Raw genomic sequence first — 16,621 nt, forward strand, 5'->3', positions numbered from 1 at the left:
AGACGGAGGGGTCTTCCTTGAGTCATTAAATCTGGTCTTGCCCTGTCTGTAACAGCAATCTTGCAATCAACCCCTGAAGGCTTTGGGGGTTGTTTATTAACCGTGGGCACCAACCATGCATTTCACCACTGGCTAGGACATGGGGCTGCCAGAAATGAAAATGAAAAAACACAGAACATCCAGGTAAATTTGAATTTCAGATAAACAACAAAGTGATTTTTAAAAAATAAACCGTTCCCCCTGGGTGCGTGCCTATAACCTTTGGACTTGTAAGGTAGAGGCAGGAGAACCAGGTGTTCAAGGCTAGCCTCAGCTACATACTGAGCTCAAGGCTAGCCTGATCTACATTCAAGCTTGTCTCAAAAATATAAATTAAATAAAAAATAAAATGAATGCACAGGGCTCTGGGTTTTGTCCTTAGACTGTACACACACACAAAACACACACACACACACACCCCTTTATGTAAGTAGTATATCCCATGAAATATTTGAGACACATGCCAAAAAGTTATCCATTTATCTGAAATATTCAGAATCAGTGAGGAACTCTGTATTTTATGTAGAGGAGAGCTAAGGTGTCTGGTATTCCATCCGGCCTGAAAGCCCAGGGAGGTATTTTTTTTTAATACCCCTACCCTTCCTCTGCCCTGCAGAAGAAGCCGGCATGACCTGCGCACTGCCCCACCCACAGTTTGCAGCTTCCACTCCTTCCCCTTCTGCCTGGTGTCCCAGCAGAGCAGGTTAGTGGGGGTGTAAGGTAGCCAGAAGATGGCTGAGGGAGAACAATGTGGTAGGTCCCTTTTTGGGTCAGGCTTGGGAGGCCCAGTGGGAGGGAAAAAGACAAAGGGAGGTCAGAGCTTTCACGGTAGACACCCGTCTAGGACCTGTCATCTTGGTCCAGGAAGTCCTTTAGCAACTTGACATAAGTACAGAATGGCTAGTTTGGGGGTGGGGGTGGGGCTTTCCACCCATCCTTGAGAAGTGCCCTCTGAGGTGGACCCAGACCGGATTAGGATGAGGACAGGTCTCCAAGGTGACAATGACTAGTCCTGTAGTGAATATACAAAGGGATTTAGAGCTCTTTGGAGTCAGCCAGCAACCCCCCCCCCCACTCATCAGCCCTAGACCCAGTAGAGCGCTGGAAAATCACCTTGGCCTTGAGAATCTGAGATGGACTCTGGAGTTTACATGAGAGCCTGAGCTGGGGGCTGGAGAGATGGCTCAGCAGTTAAGAGCACTGACTGTTCCTCCAGAGGTCCTGAGATCAACTCCAAGCAACCACATGGCTCACAACCATCTGTAATGGGATCTGATGCCCTCTTCTGGTGTGTCTGAAGACAGTGACAGTGTGCTGATACACCTCAAATAAATTAATTAAAAAAAAAAAAAAGAGCCCGAGCTGGGCAAGCACTTTGGAGCTATATTCTTACATCGGGGACTCCATGTCATCCTTTTATCTCAGGAGCACAAGGCAGAGGAGGTACAGAAGCCAGGCTAGTTGTGGTGGAAGCAAGAGGACTCAGGCTCTGTGTAGAGTCGTTCTGTGGCTAGGATGAGATGCAACTTGGTGGTCAAAGTGAATGCCTCCATGTGGTACGAGGTGGGGGCTGGGAGGGAGCCAGTGTTTGTCATCTGGAGCAAGCTGTGGCTCCCAGGAGGACTGTGGGCTGCAGATCTTGTTTTGAGAGTAGCCAAAAATCTGGATTGTTAGGTTTTCTCTCTCCTGCTTTGGCAATTGAGTCAACTTTTTTTTTTTTTTTTTTTTTTTTTTGAGACAGGGTTTCTCTGTATAGCCTGGGCTGTCCTGGAACTCACTCTGTTGACCAAGCTGGCCTTGAACTCAGAAATCTGCCTGCCTCTGCCTCCCACGTGCTGGGATTAAAGGCGTGCGCCATCACAGCCTGGCTTGAATCTACTTTTTAAAAGTACCACGAGGGTAAACAAGATGTACCTGTTGGCCCCTTGCTGGCCGCCCTTGCTGTAAGATGATGGGAGCTGTCTAGTCCCTTCACCATGGGAGCAGCCAGCTGTGTGTGTTCCCCCATGGTGGGCTGCAGCACTTGGAGGAGATCTGAGCTGCTGCCTTTAGCCAGAGCCTTTGTGAGAGCCAAGTCCCAGGTCAGAGGTCAACCCCAAGGTCAGGTTCTACTTCAGTGTTTGAAGGCTCTATTACCTTTTTTTGTTGTTGTTGTTTATTTTGGTTTATTTTGTGTGTGTGCACGTATGGGAGGGAGCACACTCACAGGTGTTATGATGCAGGTGTGGAGGTCAGAAGACAACTAGTGACCATGTCAGTTCTGAGCATCTAACTCAGGTTATCCAGTGCCTTTATCCACCACCTACTTAGCCGTCTCACCAGACCCTGTTATTGTTGTTGTTGTTATTATTATTATTAATCTCATTGTGTAGTTTAGAGCCACACCTGGGACCTAGAATTAACAATCCTGCCTAAGTCTCCGAGGGTACAGGAATCTCTCAGGATCTCGGGGTACTAGAATGATGTACTGTGACCCCCCAGCTCTCAAGGTCAAGTTCATAACTCTTGCCTCTGCTCCCAAGCCCTCCCCCATCAGTGTCCATACCTAGTAATAGTGCTTTGTACTCCAGTGAGGAGGTCATTGGCTGGGGAAGAAGGAGTCAGTGTGTATTTGGTAGCCCCTAATGCCTGGTACTTCAGACATTCACCTCTGTTCCTGTCACCTTGGAAGGCCCAAAGCTCTGGCATGCTTTCTAGCCTGAACTGTGGCCTTATGTTACAAGTTAATTACTTAAATTATTATTAATAATAATAATAACACACTCAGATTTTTTTACTTGGTTGATTTAATTGGGCTCAGACTAAGGAAGCTAGTCAGAACCTTGTTGGTACATATTTTTTTTTTTTTTTTGGTAAAGATTTATTTATTATTATTTTATTTTATTTCATTTTTAGGTTTTTCGAGACAGGGTTTCTCTGTGTAGCCCTGGTTGTCCTGGAAGTCACTCTGTAGACCAGGCTGGCCTTGAACTCAGAAATCTGCCTGCCTCTGCCTCCCAAGTGCTGGGATTAAAGGTGTGCACCACCACGCCTGGCTGATTTATTTATTATTATATCTAAGTACACTGTAGCTGTCTTCAGACACACCAGAAGAGGGCGTCAGATCTCATTATGAGTAGTTGTGAGCCACCATGTGGTTGCTGGGATTTGAACTCGGGACCTTTGGAAGAGTGCTCTTTACCACTGAGCCATCTCTCCAGCCCTTGTTGGTATATATTGAGTGACTTTTGGCTGTTTAGGTTTTAAAAGTTTCTGGACTGCTTCTTTTCTCCTCTGTACAGTGTGTTCCTCTCTTGTCCTTTTACTAATCTCAGAGAAGGGTTGTATAGCTCGGCCTCTAGGACACAGGGGCATCAGGATTGTGTCTCTACCTGTCACTGAGGTCATTCCTGGTAATAACTTTGTCCCTCCAAGTACCTTCTGATTATCCTGAGTGGAGAGTAAAAGCTTGGGCCTGTGGCTTGTGCGCTCGCTCGCTCTGCCTCCAGGAGGCAGGAGAGGGATGGGAGAGAGACAGACATCTGTCTTCACTTCAAGCTTCCCCTGCTAAAAGGAGCGTGGGCGGGGCCTTTGGAAAGCAGGCCATGCCACCGAGGGTTTGGATTCTCACTGAGTTCTGAGTTCACCTCCTCAGGTCTCACTTCCTTGATCTGTCGGGTGGAGAAGGTGACGCCTGCTGCCACAGACGGTCATGTAAACATGAGAGTATGTGGGCCTGGTGCTTGGCATGTGGCACATGGAACTACACATGGTCGGTTTCCTTTAACAGTGCGAGCCAGGGTGTCAGTGATAACAGGATCATGGAGACCTGAGTGGCAGTTGGTGGGTGGGAAGTGTATGGTTTGGTTATGGTTGTCTTTGAGTGTGTTTGCCTCTGCTTCCCACCCCCACCCTGAAAGGCTCAGTGGCGACATGGCAGAGACTATAATGTATCACAGTATAAATGAGGGGAAGTCCATAGGTTAGGTTTGGGTGGAGAAGCCAAGGTCCTCATAACTGTAGTCCTACGTAGCAGTGGGACTGTTGTATTGAATTGAGATTGCAGCCCTGACTCCCCAGCTCTAGCTTCCCAAATCAGCTGGGTTACTTGCTAAACTCAGTAAGACTTGAGGCTGCCTCCCTAAGATGGCCACGTTGGAGCCTAGACTGTTGGGGTTCAAACCCCAGCCCTGCCCCTGTGTGTTCACCCCTCTCCGGGTACGTGGCCTCTAAATATCTAGAGCAAGAAATGGTACCATATAACCGAAGTTGGTGGCCATAGTAATAGTCTATAGAAAATGGCCGTGGCTTGGGGAGGGCATAATTATTATCCTTGATAAAGCCATTCGCCCCCTTTCCTTCTCACTGCTTGTATTTTCCTCCTCCTCATCTGCAAGCCTGTCTCTCTCAACTGGGCACTTGGCTTCTATCCTGTGGGAGTTTAGAGACCAGGGGTTCATGAGACCAGGGGTCCATGCAGAGCCTTGACTGAAGGACAGGTACAAGGAATTGTCCTCACAAGACCAGGCTCAGCCTACTTCTCAGCACCCAGCCCACCCAACTCCCCACCCCCATGCCCATGAACTGTTCTGAAGGGGAGCTGCCAGGAGGGTCGGGTGCTTGCTTGCTTTCTGGATCCCAGAAGGGAAGGGAGCACGAATCTTATGTGGGCCAAGTGACTTTCCCAGGGGCCTCGGTCAGTCGGCAAGGACAGAGCTGGGATTCCAGCCATATCTGTGTGATCAAAGCTTGTTGTCTTAGCCCCAGGGCTACGAAGTCATCACTTTGTAGCTGTGACCTCTGCCACCCTCTCCCCTTAAGCAGAGTCCTGTACAAAGCCCCCTGGTTATGGGTTCTTCCTCATTCCCTGCAGGGAGAAGAAATGGGTGACCGTTGGCGATACATCCCTACGAATCTACAAGTGGGTCCCTGTGACGGAGCCAAAGGTTGATGATGTGAGTATGTAGGGCGGTTGTGTCCTCATTTCCTCCCCACTACAGAGAGAAAGGCTCTGTTGCCGACCACTGGCCTGGGGACCTGAGGCCAAATTGCTCAGAAAGCACGGAGCCCAGCTGAAGCCTAGAAAAGCCACTGGACCTGTGTCCTCATCCCTCTATAATTTTTCTCCAGAACCTGGCCCTCCGTGATAGGAATGTCCCTTGAAAGTTGTCCTCTGTTTTAAGAGCCTCACAGTTGGCCAGTGGAGACATGCTGGGGCTTACTCTCCTTAGAACCCTGCATACTATGGTGTGGGCACAGGCAGCGTTGTGCCCAGTGATACCAAGCCTCTGCCTTCCCTATGGCCCCATTCCTGAGCCGCCATCCATCTGCCAGGTCCTGTGCTCATGCTTCATAGAATCATTTACCTACTCCTATCCTTTAAAATCTCTTTACTAAGGAAAGACAAGGTCTCTGAGAGCCACTGGTCTGAGCCACTTCCCGCAAAGTCATGCGACTGGGACTCAGAAGTCTTTCTGCGTTGGAAAGGCATGTGTTCTCTGTTCCCGGAGAGCCTAGTATGGGGATACCTGCACCACTCCCGAGGGGGGCTCTAGGATGGTTAAGGGAGACAGCTGGGACCAAGCTGACCATAGTGGCCAGAGCGGGCTATGGTGACCATGCTGTGTTCTGAAGAAGGATGCTTGGGAAACAGCCAACCCATTTTCCATCTAGAGGCCTTTGCACTACCGGGTCCTCTCTCCCCCTGCCCCTGCCCAGGTTACCCCAGCTGCTTCTGGGAGCAACGTGGCCATGGTGAATAAGTTTTGGTATAGGGCAGCAGCTTTCTCAGGGAAGACAGAGGCTAAGCTTCCCTTCCAAGGGGCTAGCCTCTCTCTGACCATCTTCAATAACCAGACGCCTGAGAGTCGGGACTCTAGGCAGGGCTGAGATCGAATGCTCACCTTGGGAGGGCTCAGAACTTACGGGACTGACATCCCTTCTCATTTTGACCTGGGTTTCTCAAGCCACCGAGGCCCCTCTTTTACCATAAAGGGATGGGGCTTGGCCTATCCACGTGTGGCCGGACAGGGCAGCTCAAGTCCTCTGAGGCAGTTGCTGGCTCCGGCCCTCGTCTTGGCCTTACACATCATTAGGTGGTGTAGAAATGCCGGCTGCATCTGAGGAGCCGTGGTCCCTGCTGTCAAGGAATTTCTAATCTCGTTGGGGGAAGATAATTATAGAATAGCACGAAACAGACATCAGGGAAGTGCCAAGTGGAATATGATCAAGGGGACTGTGTAATCTGTGGGCCGTGGGAAGGATGGGGCAGCTCCTGGCTGGGCCAAGAGACAAGCCCTGGCTAACCCATGAGACTGGTTGTATCAGCTCACTGTGGGGGCCCCCTGCCCTCTCCCCTGTGTAGAGGAGCCATGCCTAGCTTGTGTGGTTTCTGTACCCAGAATGTGTACTGTGTGGCCTGGAGAATACTTAATAGCACAGTATTCCAGAAAGGCTGAGTTCCTATCACCTCCAGGAGCCACGGCAGGAGCATGCTATTTGATCCCTCTTCCCCTAGGTAGGGCTGGGCATCTGGATAAGATGCAGATTCCTGGGCCCCACCCCAGACAGCTGCCTTAGAATCTCTGAAGTTCAGGCCTGGAATCTTCATGGAGTGGCAGAGGGGTTAGCTTGTTAGGGTTTTAGAAAATACTCAATCAGGACACAGTTGTACCATCTTCTTGAAGATGAACATGAGTGTTCTTCAAGGCTTTGGGGTTTTGTCTTTTTTTTTTTTTTTTTTCCTGAACAGGCAAAATGTGTGTCAAAATTCAAATGTTATTTCTTTTCATTCGTGTGTGTGTGTGTGTGTGTGTGTGTGTGTGTAAGAACATGTGTGCATGCATGTACCATGGCACACAAGTGGAAGTCAGGAGACAACTTGTGGGAATCAGTTCTCGACACCATATGGGTTCTAGGGATGCAGCTTAGATCTTCAGGCTTGCTGCCTCTATTGCTAAGTAAGCCATCTTGCCAGCTCCTGTCATAGAATTATAGCTGAGAAAGTATGGACCTATTAACACTGAAGTGGACACTTGGCTTTCATTTTATTTCATATATATATATATATATATATATATATATATATATACACACACACACACACGCACATATATGAAATATGACTATGAAATTAAAAATATGAAAGTGTATATATATATGTATGTATATACATGTATGTTCTCTTGCGTGTGTGTGTGTGTGTGTGTGTGTGTGTATATATATATATAAATATATATACACACATACCAACCTCAAACTCACAGAGCCCCACATGCCTCTATGCCTCTGCCTCTTGAGTGCCGGGATTAAAGCTGTGAGCCACCATGTCCAACCCTTATTTCGTATTTTTTTTTTTTTTTTGAGACAGGGTTTTTTTTACATCATGCTAGGATTAAATGCTAGGACCAAGTGCATTCTCGCAAGTGATTTTTTTTTTTTTTTTTTTCTTTGTGGGTGTAGCTCAGTGGTAAAGTATTTGCCTAGCACGTAGGGTGCTGTGTTCTTTAAACCGTAGGATGATGCTGGGTTTGGGGTGTCTATAGTCACTCAGTAGTAAAGGTACCTGCCACCAAGCCCGATGACCTGAGTTTGGTCCCTAGAATTCACGTGGTAGAATAAGATAGCTGGTTCCTAAAAGTTTCCTCTGACCTCTTCACATGTGTACTGTGCTCCCCCACCCAATCCCCACCCCGCCCTGCATGCCTGTGTGGCTGTTAGCAGTTATGCCCCGCACCACGGTTAACCATGAACTGTTCTACCTCTGTTTATTTGCATCTTTTTGAAGTCAGACTTCTTGTGCACATGAATGTTTTCTCTGCATAGATCTATGTGTACCCCATGCACAAAGTTCTCTCGGAGGGTGGAAGAGGGCACTGGATCTCTTAGCAGTAGAGTTGCAGATGGTTGTGAGCCACTCTATGGATGCTGGGAACTGAACTTGGGCCGTCTGCAGGAGCGGCCGGTGTTAGTAGCTGGGCTATCTGCAGCCATGTTTAAATATTAATTTTGCAGCAGATCTTTTCCGTAAACCCGCCTTTTATCGCTGCATGCACACACCCCAAGTTGAGTACCTCCTTGAAGGTACCAGTGCACCCAGTTTGTGTTTATCCTTCCAGAGTGCCTATGCTCACAAGTACACAATAGATGGAGACCCTTCAACATACCCCAAAGGTAGTGGCAGCTGCATGCTCTGTTCCTCTTTGTCTAGGCGATATTGAGGTATTGTAACGTCGTATCTAGCAGATCTTCCTGATGAAAATCCAAAGAGATTGCCTTAGTCTCGGCAATTGTTATAGTGATCAGACCTTCCATGATTTATTTTTGCAGAACCTACACGATTCTGTTCTCTTGGGGGCTGGGGTGTGGCTCACCGGCAGAGCACTTGGCTAGTATGCGTGAGGCCCTGGGTTTGATCCCCAGCACCCTAAAAGCTCCCCCTTCATTCTCCACTGCCTCTTTGAGTTTTCTGTCCTTCCTGACACTCTGAGAAAGCAGCTTACCCCCATCCCCACCCCCACCCCAACACCCACCAAAGAGCTTAAGCTGCTGGAAATGAGTGACCTGTGTCTTTGTCACAGTTGTACCCACCCCGGTCAGCAGTGAGAGCGACTGTGGCCTTTCCCCTAGTTTCTCTCTCTAGAAGAGAGAGTTCCTAGCAGCCAGGGGGTTTGCCTGTTTGCAGGTAACAGCCCCACAGACAGGTGAGATTTCGTCTTGGAATCCTTCCCTTGGTGAGACTCTTTGATCCCAAGGTGGCAAGGAACACTTCGTGGGCCACGTTCAAATGCAGGCAGAGACAACCTGCCAAGGCTTGGGGGCTCTGACTGTTTGATGGAATTAAATATTTATGCCGCTCCCCAGTGTGCGCACGCACACAGAGGCATGCACGCACACACGAACTCTTGGATGATTGTCTGACTGGGTTTCTGTCCCATTTTTCCTCTAGAAAAACAAGAACAAGAAGAAAGGCAAGGACGAGAAGTGTGGCTCGGAGGTGACCACTCCAGAGAACAGCTCGTCTCCTGGGATGATGGACATGCACGGTGAGCCCCGCCCCAGCCGCTCCCCCTGCCTGGGCCTAAGTTGTGTTTTTGTTTCTCTAACAGGTTAGCTCACATTCCAGGCACCGGGTAGGAGGGCTGGGCGGGACTGCCAGGCCTCTGTGCCACAGAGGAGCTCTTCAGGGGAAACGCCTCTCTCCCTGGCACACCTAGCCAAGGAACAAAGCAGGAGAATGAACACGACACCTCCTCCTCACCCGGGGATGAGGGGGTGACCATCTCACAGGAGGTGATCCCAGCAGCCAATACACCCAGGGAGATTTGGGGATATAACATACCAGACCCACGAGGGCATTTCCCATTCTCCAGTTTTGCTTTGCTCTTGGGGAAGTCCTCCGAGTAGCTCACCGTCACCGTAGGAACCTGGGCACTGCCTCTGTGCCAGTCACACATCCTTAGCTGTCTGATTTTAGAAATAACATGCATCCCACCCATCAGGGTGAGTCTTGGACTACAGTGTAACCAGTCTCCTGGCCTTGTCTGCCCATTTCTCTTTCTCTGTGTCTCTGGCCTTATTATTGGGAAGAAAGGCTCACATCATACTCGTGGCTCCATGAAGCATCCAGAAAATGCACACACCTCATGGCCAGGCCGGGCCAAAACATAAGATGTGTCTCATCAGGTCTCTTCTGTCCCCTCCTGCTTGCTTTTGTGAGAATGATTAGCTTTCAGTCACTGTGACAGGATGCTTTTTGTTGCTGGTGCCGTTTGAAAGAGGAAAGGTTTATTTGGGCTTAGGGCATCAAAGGCTCAGTCCAGTCAGTTGATGCCATTGTTTTGGGGCCTCTGGTGGGCTAGTGCATTGCAGTGGGGGCATCAAGGTAGAGGAAGCTTCAGGCCAAAGGGGAAGAGGAACGGGCTTCCTTGGGGACTCATGTCCGTGGTCCCAGTACTTGGAGGCTGAGACAGGAAGATACGAGTCTAGGGACAACATGTGCTACATGGTGAATTCTAGGCTAGCCTGCGCTATGAGAATAAAACAGCAGGGCAGTGGTGTCACACGCCTTTAATCCCAGCACTTGGGAGGCAAAGGCAGGTGGATTTCTGAGTTCGAGGCCAACCTGGTCTACAGAATGAGTTCCAGGACAGCCAGAGCTACAGAACTACACAGAGAAACCCTGTTTGGGGGGGAGGGGGAGGAGAGAGTAAAACAGTGTCTCAAAGTGAGGTGGGTACACCTTAAAGGGGATCCCTTCAATGGCCAGAGACCTCCCCTCAGGCCCACCAGCCTCCCAACTGCATCAAGATGAGGATTTAGCCTTTTGCATGTGGGCCTTTAGGGACATTTAGGATTCAAACGATTAGCAGCTTTTGGCATTTATAAGTCTGAAAACCTGCTTTACTGCTGTTGTCTGAGAAGTCAGGTGTTACTGAGCCGGAAGCAGCTGGCTCAGGCAGGAACAGCTTTCATCCCTTAGGGGAGACTTGGCCACCCTAGTCCACCTGGTCACTGAGTCATGCCGGCCCTCTTCTACCGGAGTTTGCCACACTTATCTCTCTTCCACCTTTTTATTTTTTTATTTTTTTGCATTTTTAAATTTTATGCACATTTGTATTCTGCTACTTGTATCCTGTCCAATGGGAGGGGAGGATGTATCAGATCTCCTGGAGTTATAAACAGTTGTGAGCTGCCGTGTGGGTCCTGAGGATTGATCTCCGGTCCCCAGGTTTAGTGGCAAGCACACTTATCTACTGAGCCATTTTACTCTGTAACCCAGGCTGGATTTGAATTCACTACGTAGCCCAGGCTGTCTTCAAACGAATAATGATCTTCCTGTCTCTGCCTCCCAAGTACTGGATACGTGTCCAGGTTTTGTTCTTAATTTTAACGTTTGTACTTTTGAAGGTGTTTTTTTTTGTTGCATTTATTTATTTTGTGTGTGAGGTGGGGAGACATATGTGTACCACATCTTATGGGAGATGGTTCTCTCTTTCCACCAAGTAGGTTCCAGGGATCGAACTCGGATCATCAAGCTTGGTGGCAAGCACCTTCACCCACTCAGCCATCTTGGTTGGCCCATGCATGCACTTGTCCTTTTGACCACTCTAAACCTCTAGTACAACAAGGTGGTATGTGGTAGGTCCGTCGAAGTCAAAAAGGAATAGTGGCTTGCTTGAGTTGCTGATGCCCTCAGACTCAGCCCTGTCTCATCCTGGGAAGACAGAGGCAGTAAGTACCCTCAGTTTCAGGGTTACCATTGCTATGATAAACATCCTGACCAAAAAGCAAGTTGATGAGGAAAGGATTTATCTGGCTTATGTTTCCACAAAATAGTTCATCATCCAAGTCAGGGCAGGAGCCTGGAGGCAGGAGCTGATGCAGAGGCCACAGAGAGGTGCTGCTCGCTGGCTTTCTCCCCATGGCTTTCTCAGCCTGCTTTCTTATAGAACACCAGTACACTGCCCACAGTGGACTCGCCCTCCCCCACCAATCTCAGGCTTTCCTACAGTCAAATCTTATGGGGACACTTTCCCAATTGGAGTTCCCTCCTCTCAAATGACTCTAGCCTGTGTCAAATTGACATAAAAGTACCCAGCACATCCCATTTACCCAAACTGACCATGCTAGATCTCCAACCCCTGGCATCTAATCAAGGAGCCTTGTTTCTTTCTGACTCGGCTTCACAAAAACACAATGGAGTTTTGCTGCTGCTTAATGAGCAGAGAAAGGTCCACGGTCCCACTGAGTGTAGTGGCTCGGGACTGTGTAATTCTAGCTCTCCAGAGATGGAGGCAGAGGGATCAGGAGTTCGAGGACGACCTGGGCTACATGAGACCCGGTCTCAACATAAAAAACCAAAAGCGACAACAAAAAACCAAGGATTGAGGATGTAGTTCCGTTGACAGAGTGCTCACATGCCATGCACAAAGCTCTGGGTCCCATCCCTGGTACTGTGTAAGCTGGATGTGGGGGTCCAGGCCTCTAATCCCAGCAGATGAGAGAAGGGCAGGAGAATCAAGTTTAAGTTCATCCGAGGTGTCCCAGGTTCAAGTCTAGAATCCATGAGTCAGAATTCATTTCTTTTCAGGTGAGATCCAGGATGTGGCCTGGTTCCTGGCTTCCTGAAGCATCCCCTCTGACTTCCCTCCTGGTGTCATCGTATGTTAGTGATGTAACCTCGAGCCTTCTGGTTGGTTTTAACCTGTAGAACAGAGTGGGCTGTGCCTGCTTCATGAAGTCTTTGTGGGGATTAGATGAGATAACCTCTGAAGAGTCTTGGCATGCTCACAGCTACGTTATGAAGTCGTCCTAATGTGCCAAGTATTGGATGACAAAGCCCATTTTACAGATGAAGAGCTAAGGCTAAGAGAAGGGAAGTCATCTTGCCCCATTAGCAGCTGATAGCTTCCCGTGCTTGGGCTGACATGAGGGAGGCTTTGTGGGCAGCATCTAAACCTGCTGCCTGGGCAGATTAGAAAGAGCCACATACCTACCTCTGGTCATTTTCATTTTAGTTCATGAACAACCAAGACCAAGGCAGGGGTGACCAAGCATGAAGGCTCGGGGACAAATGTTGGCCTGGCAAGACCGTTCCAGAAGGCCGGGGAAGGGGCCCAGCGGGAGCTGTAGAGGTCACCTGAGCTGCAGTCTGTAGTCCAGAGATTCAGCCGTGTCAGCTTTGGATCACAGTTCCCAGGCCAGGCCCCAGCATCTGCCTCGTCAGACATTAATGCTCATGACAATTTATTATGTCATTTATTAACAGAATTTTCACCATACATGCATCTGGGTCCTGGCCTGGGGGAAATTTAGACTTTCTTGAATGGGGAGAGTGCGTAATTTTCAAGTCGAGCGTTCACAAGAGAATGCTTTTATGTAACTAGCATTCCGGAGTATAGTCAACCGAGATCAGCTGGGCTGTGTGACTGCCTGGCACTCCCTCCAGGTGGAGGGAAAAGAGATGCTAGGAGTTGAAAGTTGGTCCACATCGGATGGGAAGCCCATGCCCGTAAGCCTAGCACTGGGTAGATAGAGGGCTGATGATCAGAAGTTCAAAGTCATTTTCAGTGCTCTGACGAGCAACATAAAATTGTGCCCTAGGGGGCTGAAGAGATGGCTCAGTGGCTAAGAGCACTGACTGCTCTTCCCAAGGTCCTGATTTCAAATCCCAGCAACCATCTGTGATGAGATCTGTCTCTTCTGGAGTACTTGATGACAGCTACAGTGTACTTATATACAATAAATAAATCTTTTGAAAAAATAAAATAAAATTGTGTCCGAAGAAGAAGAAGAAGAAAAAGAAGAAACAACAGATCTGAGGGATCAGTTCCCCAATCTGTACAAATTTTGGTAACAATACCAGGTAGGTAGGTGCCCATCAGTAAGTTATTGATTAAATGCAGTGTCTGGGCATGGTAGTATGCCTGTAGTTTCCAGCTGTTAGGAAGCCAAAGCCAGAGGATTGCTTGAGGTCATGAGTTTGGGGCTAGCCTGGACCACATGGCAAGCAAGACCTTATTTTCAGAACATAATGGTATAAGTGTTAATGCTCTTTCTCCGTGCACATGGGTTTGCAGGGATGGCCTCTGTCCTCAGTTTTACAAGGTTCCACGGGTAGCGTTGCCTACAAAGACGTGTTATTTATTGTTGGAGACAGTCTCGGTATGAAGTCCTGGCTATCCCGAACCCACTAGGTAGAGCATGGTGATCTCAAATTTGCAGTAATCCTCCAGGCTCTGCCCTTAAACGCTAGGATTATGAGTGTGAGCTGCCGAGTTACCGAGTGATTCTGTCAGATGACCGCTTGGGTGTTCTTGGTCTAGAATGGCCGTCTCGTGCTTCCCCGGCAGAGCAGAGGCGATCCAGGAGGTGGTTTCCAAGGGTGAGGCTCCTCCATTGCACTTGGGGTGTGCCGATTTACATATCACCCCTGTGATTCTCCCAAGTGTGAGAAATTCAACTGTGTAATTTCTGGTCATTGGGGACTGTTCATGCTCTCCCCTATAAAAATAAAAAAATAAAATGACTGTACCCCGGGCCCCAGAGCTGTCTCCAACTTAGTGATTAGCTCCACCACCCCATTCATTTCCTCTCATCTCTTCAGCTGTCTCATTGGAGGATTCGGGCTAGGGAGATGGCACTCGCCTCTCCCCAGCAGTTATAGGATGTCAGCCTATGCTCTGTTCCTGTGCAGATGATAACAGCAACCAGAGCTCCATAGCAGACGCCTCCCCCATCAAGCAAGAGAACAGCAGCAACTCCAGCCCTGCCCCAGAGACCAACCCACCCGTGCCCAGCGATGGCACCGAAGCCAAGGCTGATGAGGCGCAGGCCGATGGAAAAGAGCACCCTGGAGCTGAAGGTACTTGCCACCCAGAGACAGGGCGAGGAGGGGCTGCTGCTCAGCCAGCCTGGAGCCAGACAAGCCGCAGGGGTTTTAAGAAGACTTTGCCATGTGCCAAGTCCAGGCCATGACTATAGAAGAGAAGTAAGACCTGCTTTATAGCCACTAAAAAAGGAGAGAAATCAGACAATTGGGCTGGGTTTGAACCCCAACACCACATAAACTGAGCATATTTTATATGCTTGAGATCCTTGGACTTGGGAGGTAGAGGCGGGAGGATAAGGAGTTTGGGCCAGCCCGGTCTACATATTGAGTTCCAGGACAGCCAGGGCTATACAGAGAAACCCTGTCTCGGAAAAAAAAAAAGTCTCGCTGAATTATGTAGGTAGTTAGAAAAGGCTTCCTTGTGGTGACAAAAACGGATGAAGGTGGTGGAGTTAGGCAAGTAAAGAAGCCAGAGGGCTATCTGGGAGAAGAGCATTGTCGGCAGAGAGCAAGTGGTACAAAGGTCTTGAGGAAGAGGCAAGGTTAGTGTGGCCAGAGAAGATGTAAGAGACTGGAAAAGTAAGATGAATCAGAGTGGGGCTCTGCCCCCCTGACTTTGTACAGGCAGTAAGACAAGGGGCATGGGTTGACATGACCTAAAGAACTGAGAGAAGATGATGTCATGCTTAGGGTGGAAGGTGGCAATACCAGTATGCCACTGTACCATTGCCTATGTGGTGAAGGGTGGTAGCTAGGCCGTCGGAGGAGCAGAGGAGGTGACACAGGCCTGATAACTGATTGTGATGCTAGAGAGCTGAAATCCCAGTCCAATGGAGGATGGTATAAGGTAACCACTACAGAGCAAATGCCAAGAAATTGGAAAAATGGTTCAACAGTTAAGAGCATTGGTTGCTCTTACAGAGAACCCAGGTTCAATCTCCAGGACCCACATGGTAGCTCCCAGCTGTCTAACTCCAGTTCTAGGGGATACAACCCAGTGCCCTCTTGGCCTACGAGGGCACTGCATGTAAGTGGTATACTTACGTTTAATGAAAACACTCATACATATAAAATAAAAATAAGTAAGTGAAAGGCAAAAGATATATTTCAATGATAGAACTCTTGTCAGGCATGCAGGAACTGTAGGTTTAATCCCCAGTCTGTCTCTGTCTGTCTGTCTGTCTGTCTCTGTCTCTGTCTCTCTCTCTCTCTCATACACACACACACACACACACACACACAAGGATGGGGTTGACGTTGGTGAAGGTGGCGGGGGAGACGTAGCTCAGTTGGTAGAGCAGTTGCCTAGCATCCAAGAAACCCTGGACTCTATCTCTAATGCTAAGTAAACTGGGTGTGGTGGTACCTTCCACTTGGAAGATGGAGGCATAAGGACCAGAAAGAAGTTTAGACATCCTTGGCCACATATGGAGTTCAAGGTTAAGGGAGAAATGCCTGTGCCTTTGAAGAAGAGATTTATTTTTATTTACTTCTCTTTCACATTGCTTTCCACTTGTCTCATCATGGCCTTGTCTGGCCCCTAGGCCTTGAGACTTTTGAGGTCATGGTCATAGTAAAGAAAGGGAGACTGGAGGCCTCCAGAAGGTTCCTTGGCAGTGATGCTGTGTGACCCATGCTTAAAAGATGAGGTGATGTTACAGGAAGGCAGCTATTCCAGTCAGAGAAACCAAGTCCCAGAGAGGTTTAACACAGGGAACTGTGGGAAGTCAGTGCTGCCAAGCTGTACAAGAAGTGCAGGGTGGAAGCTGGAACCTGGACTGCAGAGGGCCTGACTGACCAGTAGAGCGAGCTGGAGAGTGTGCAGCCTGGGACTTCAGCTAACGTCACCCTAAAGAGCAAAAGTGCCCTGTAGGATGCCCGAGAGCAGGTAGGGAGGTTCTGCTAGGCTCAACCATCTCAGATTTAGGTGGCCACCATTTTTTGAGCCACTCAAGAGAGTGCCCATGTGCGAGGTTGGCCCTTGGGTAAGGCAGACATGGGTCTGTAGGTCAGTATACTGAGAATCTTAGGTTTTTATTGCTGCGATAAAACACCATGACCATGAACAACTTGGGCCGGAAAAGGCCGTTCCATATCACAGACTCATACAAAGGAGGTCAGAGCAGGAAGCTGGAGCAGGAGCTGAAGCAGAGGCCATGGAGGACTGCTGCTTACTGGCTTGCTCAGCCTGCTTCCTGATGGCACCCAGGATCACCTGTCCAGAGGTGGTACTGCCCACAATGAGCGGGGCCTCCCATCAATCAAGAAAGA

The 16,621-nt window shown here is 48.9% G+C and overlaps 1 protein-coding gene and 1 non-coding gene across 2 annotated transcripts in view; both read left to right on the plus strand.

Annotated features, from left to right (window-relative positions):
* Bcl7a (B cell CLL/lymphoma 7A) overlaps positions 1 to 16,621 on the plus strand; it is a 29,636-nt gene that overhangs the window by 2,528 nt on the left and 10,487 nt on the right. The window contains exons 2-4 of the mRNA NM_029850.3: positions 4,892 to 4,973; positions 8,966 to 9,062; positions 14,216 to 14,383. Of these exons, the coding sequence (NP_084126.1) occupies positions 4,892 to 4,973; positions 8,966 to 9,062; positions 14,216 to 14,383 (347 nt within the window). The remainder of the gene's footprint in view (positions 1 to 4,891; positions 4,974 to 8,965; positions 9,063 to 14,215; positions 14,384 to 16,621) is intronic.
* On the plus strand, positions 13,857 to 14,026 carry Gm23458. The gene has a single exon (XR_003956109.1). It is a non-coding gene; the product is annotated as a U1 spliceosomal RNA (small nuclear RNA).

The sequence above is a fragment of the Mus musculus genome, chromosome 5, assembly GCF_000001635.26.
Source record: "Mus musculus strain C57BL/6J chromosome 5, GRCm38.p6 C57BL/6J".
Lineage (NCBI taxonomy): Eukaryota > Metazoa > Chordata > Mammalia > Rodentia > Muridae > Mus > Mus musculus.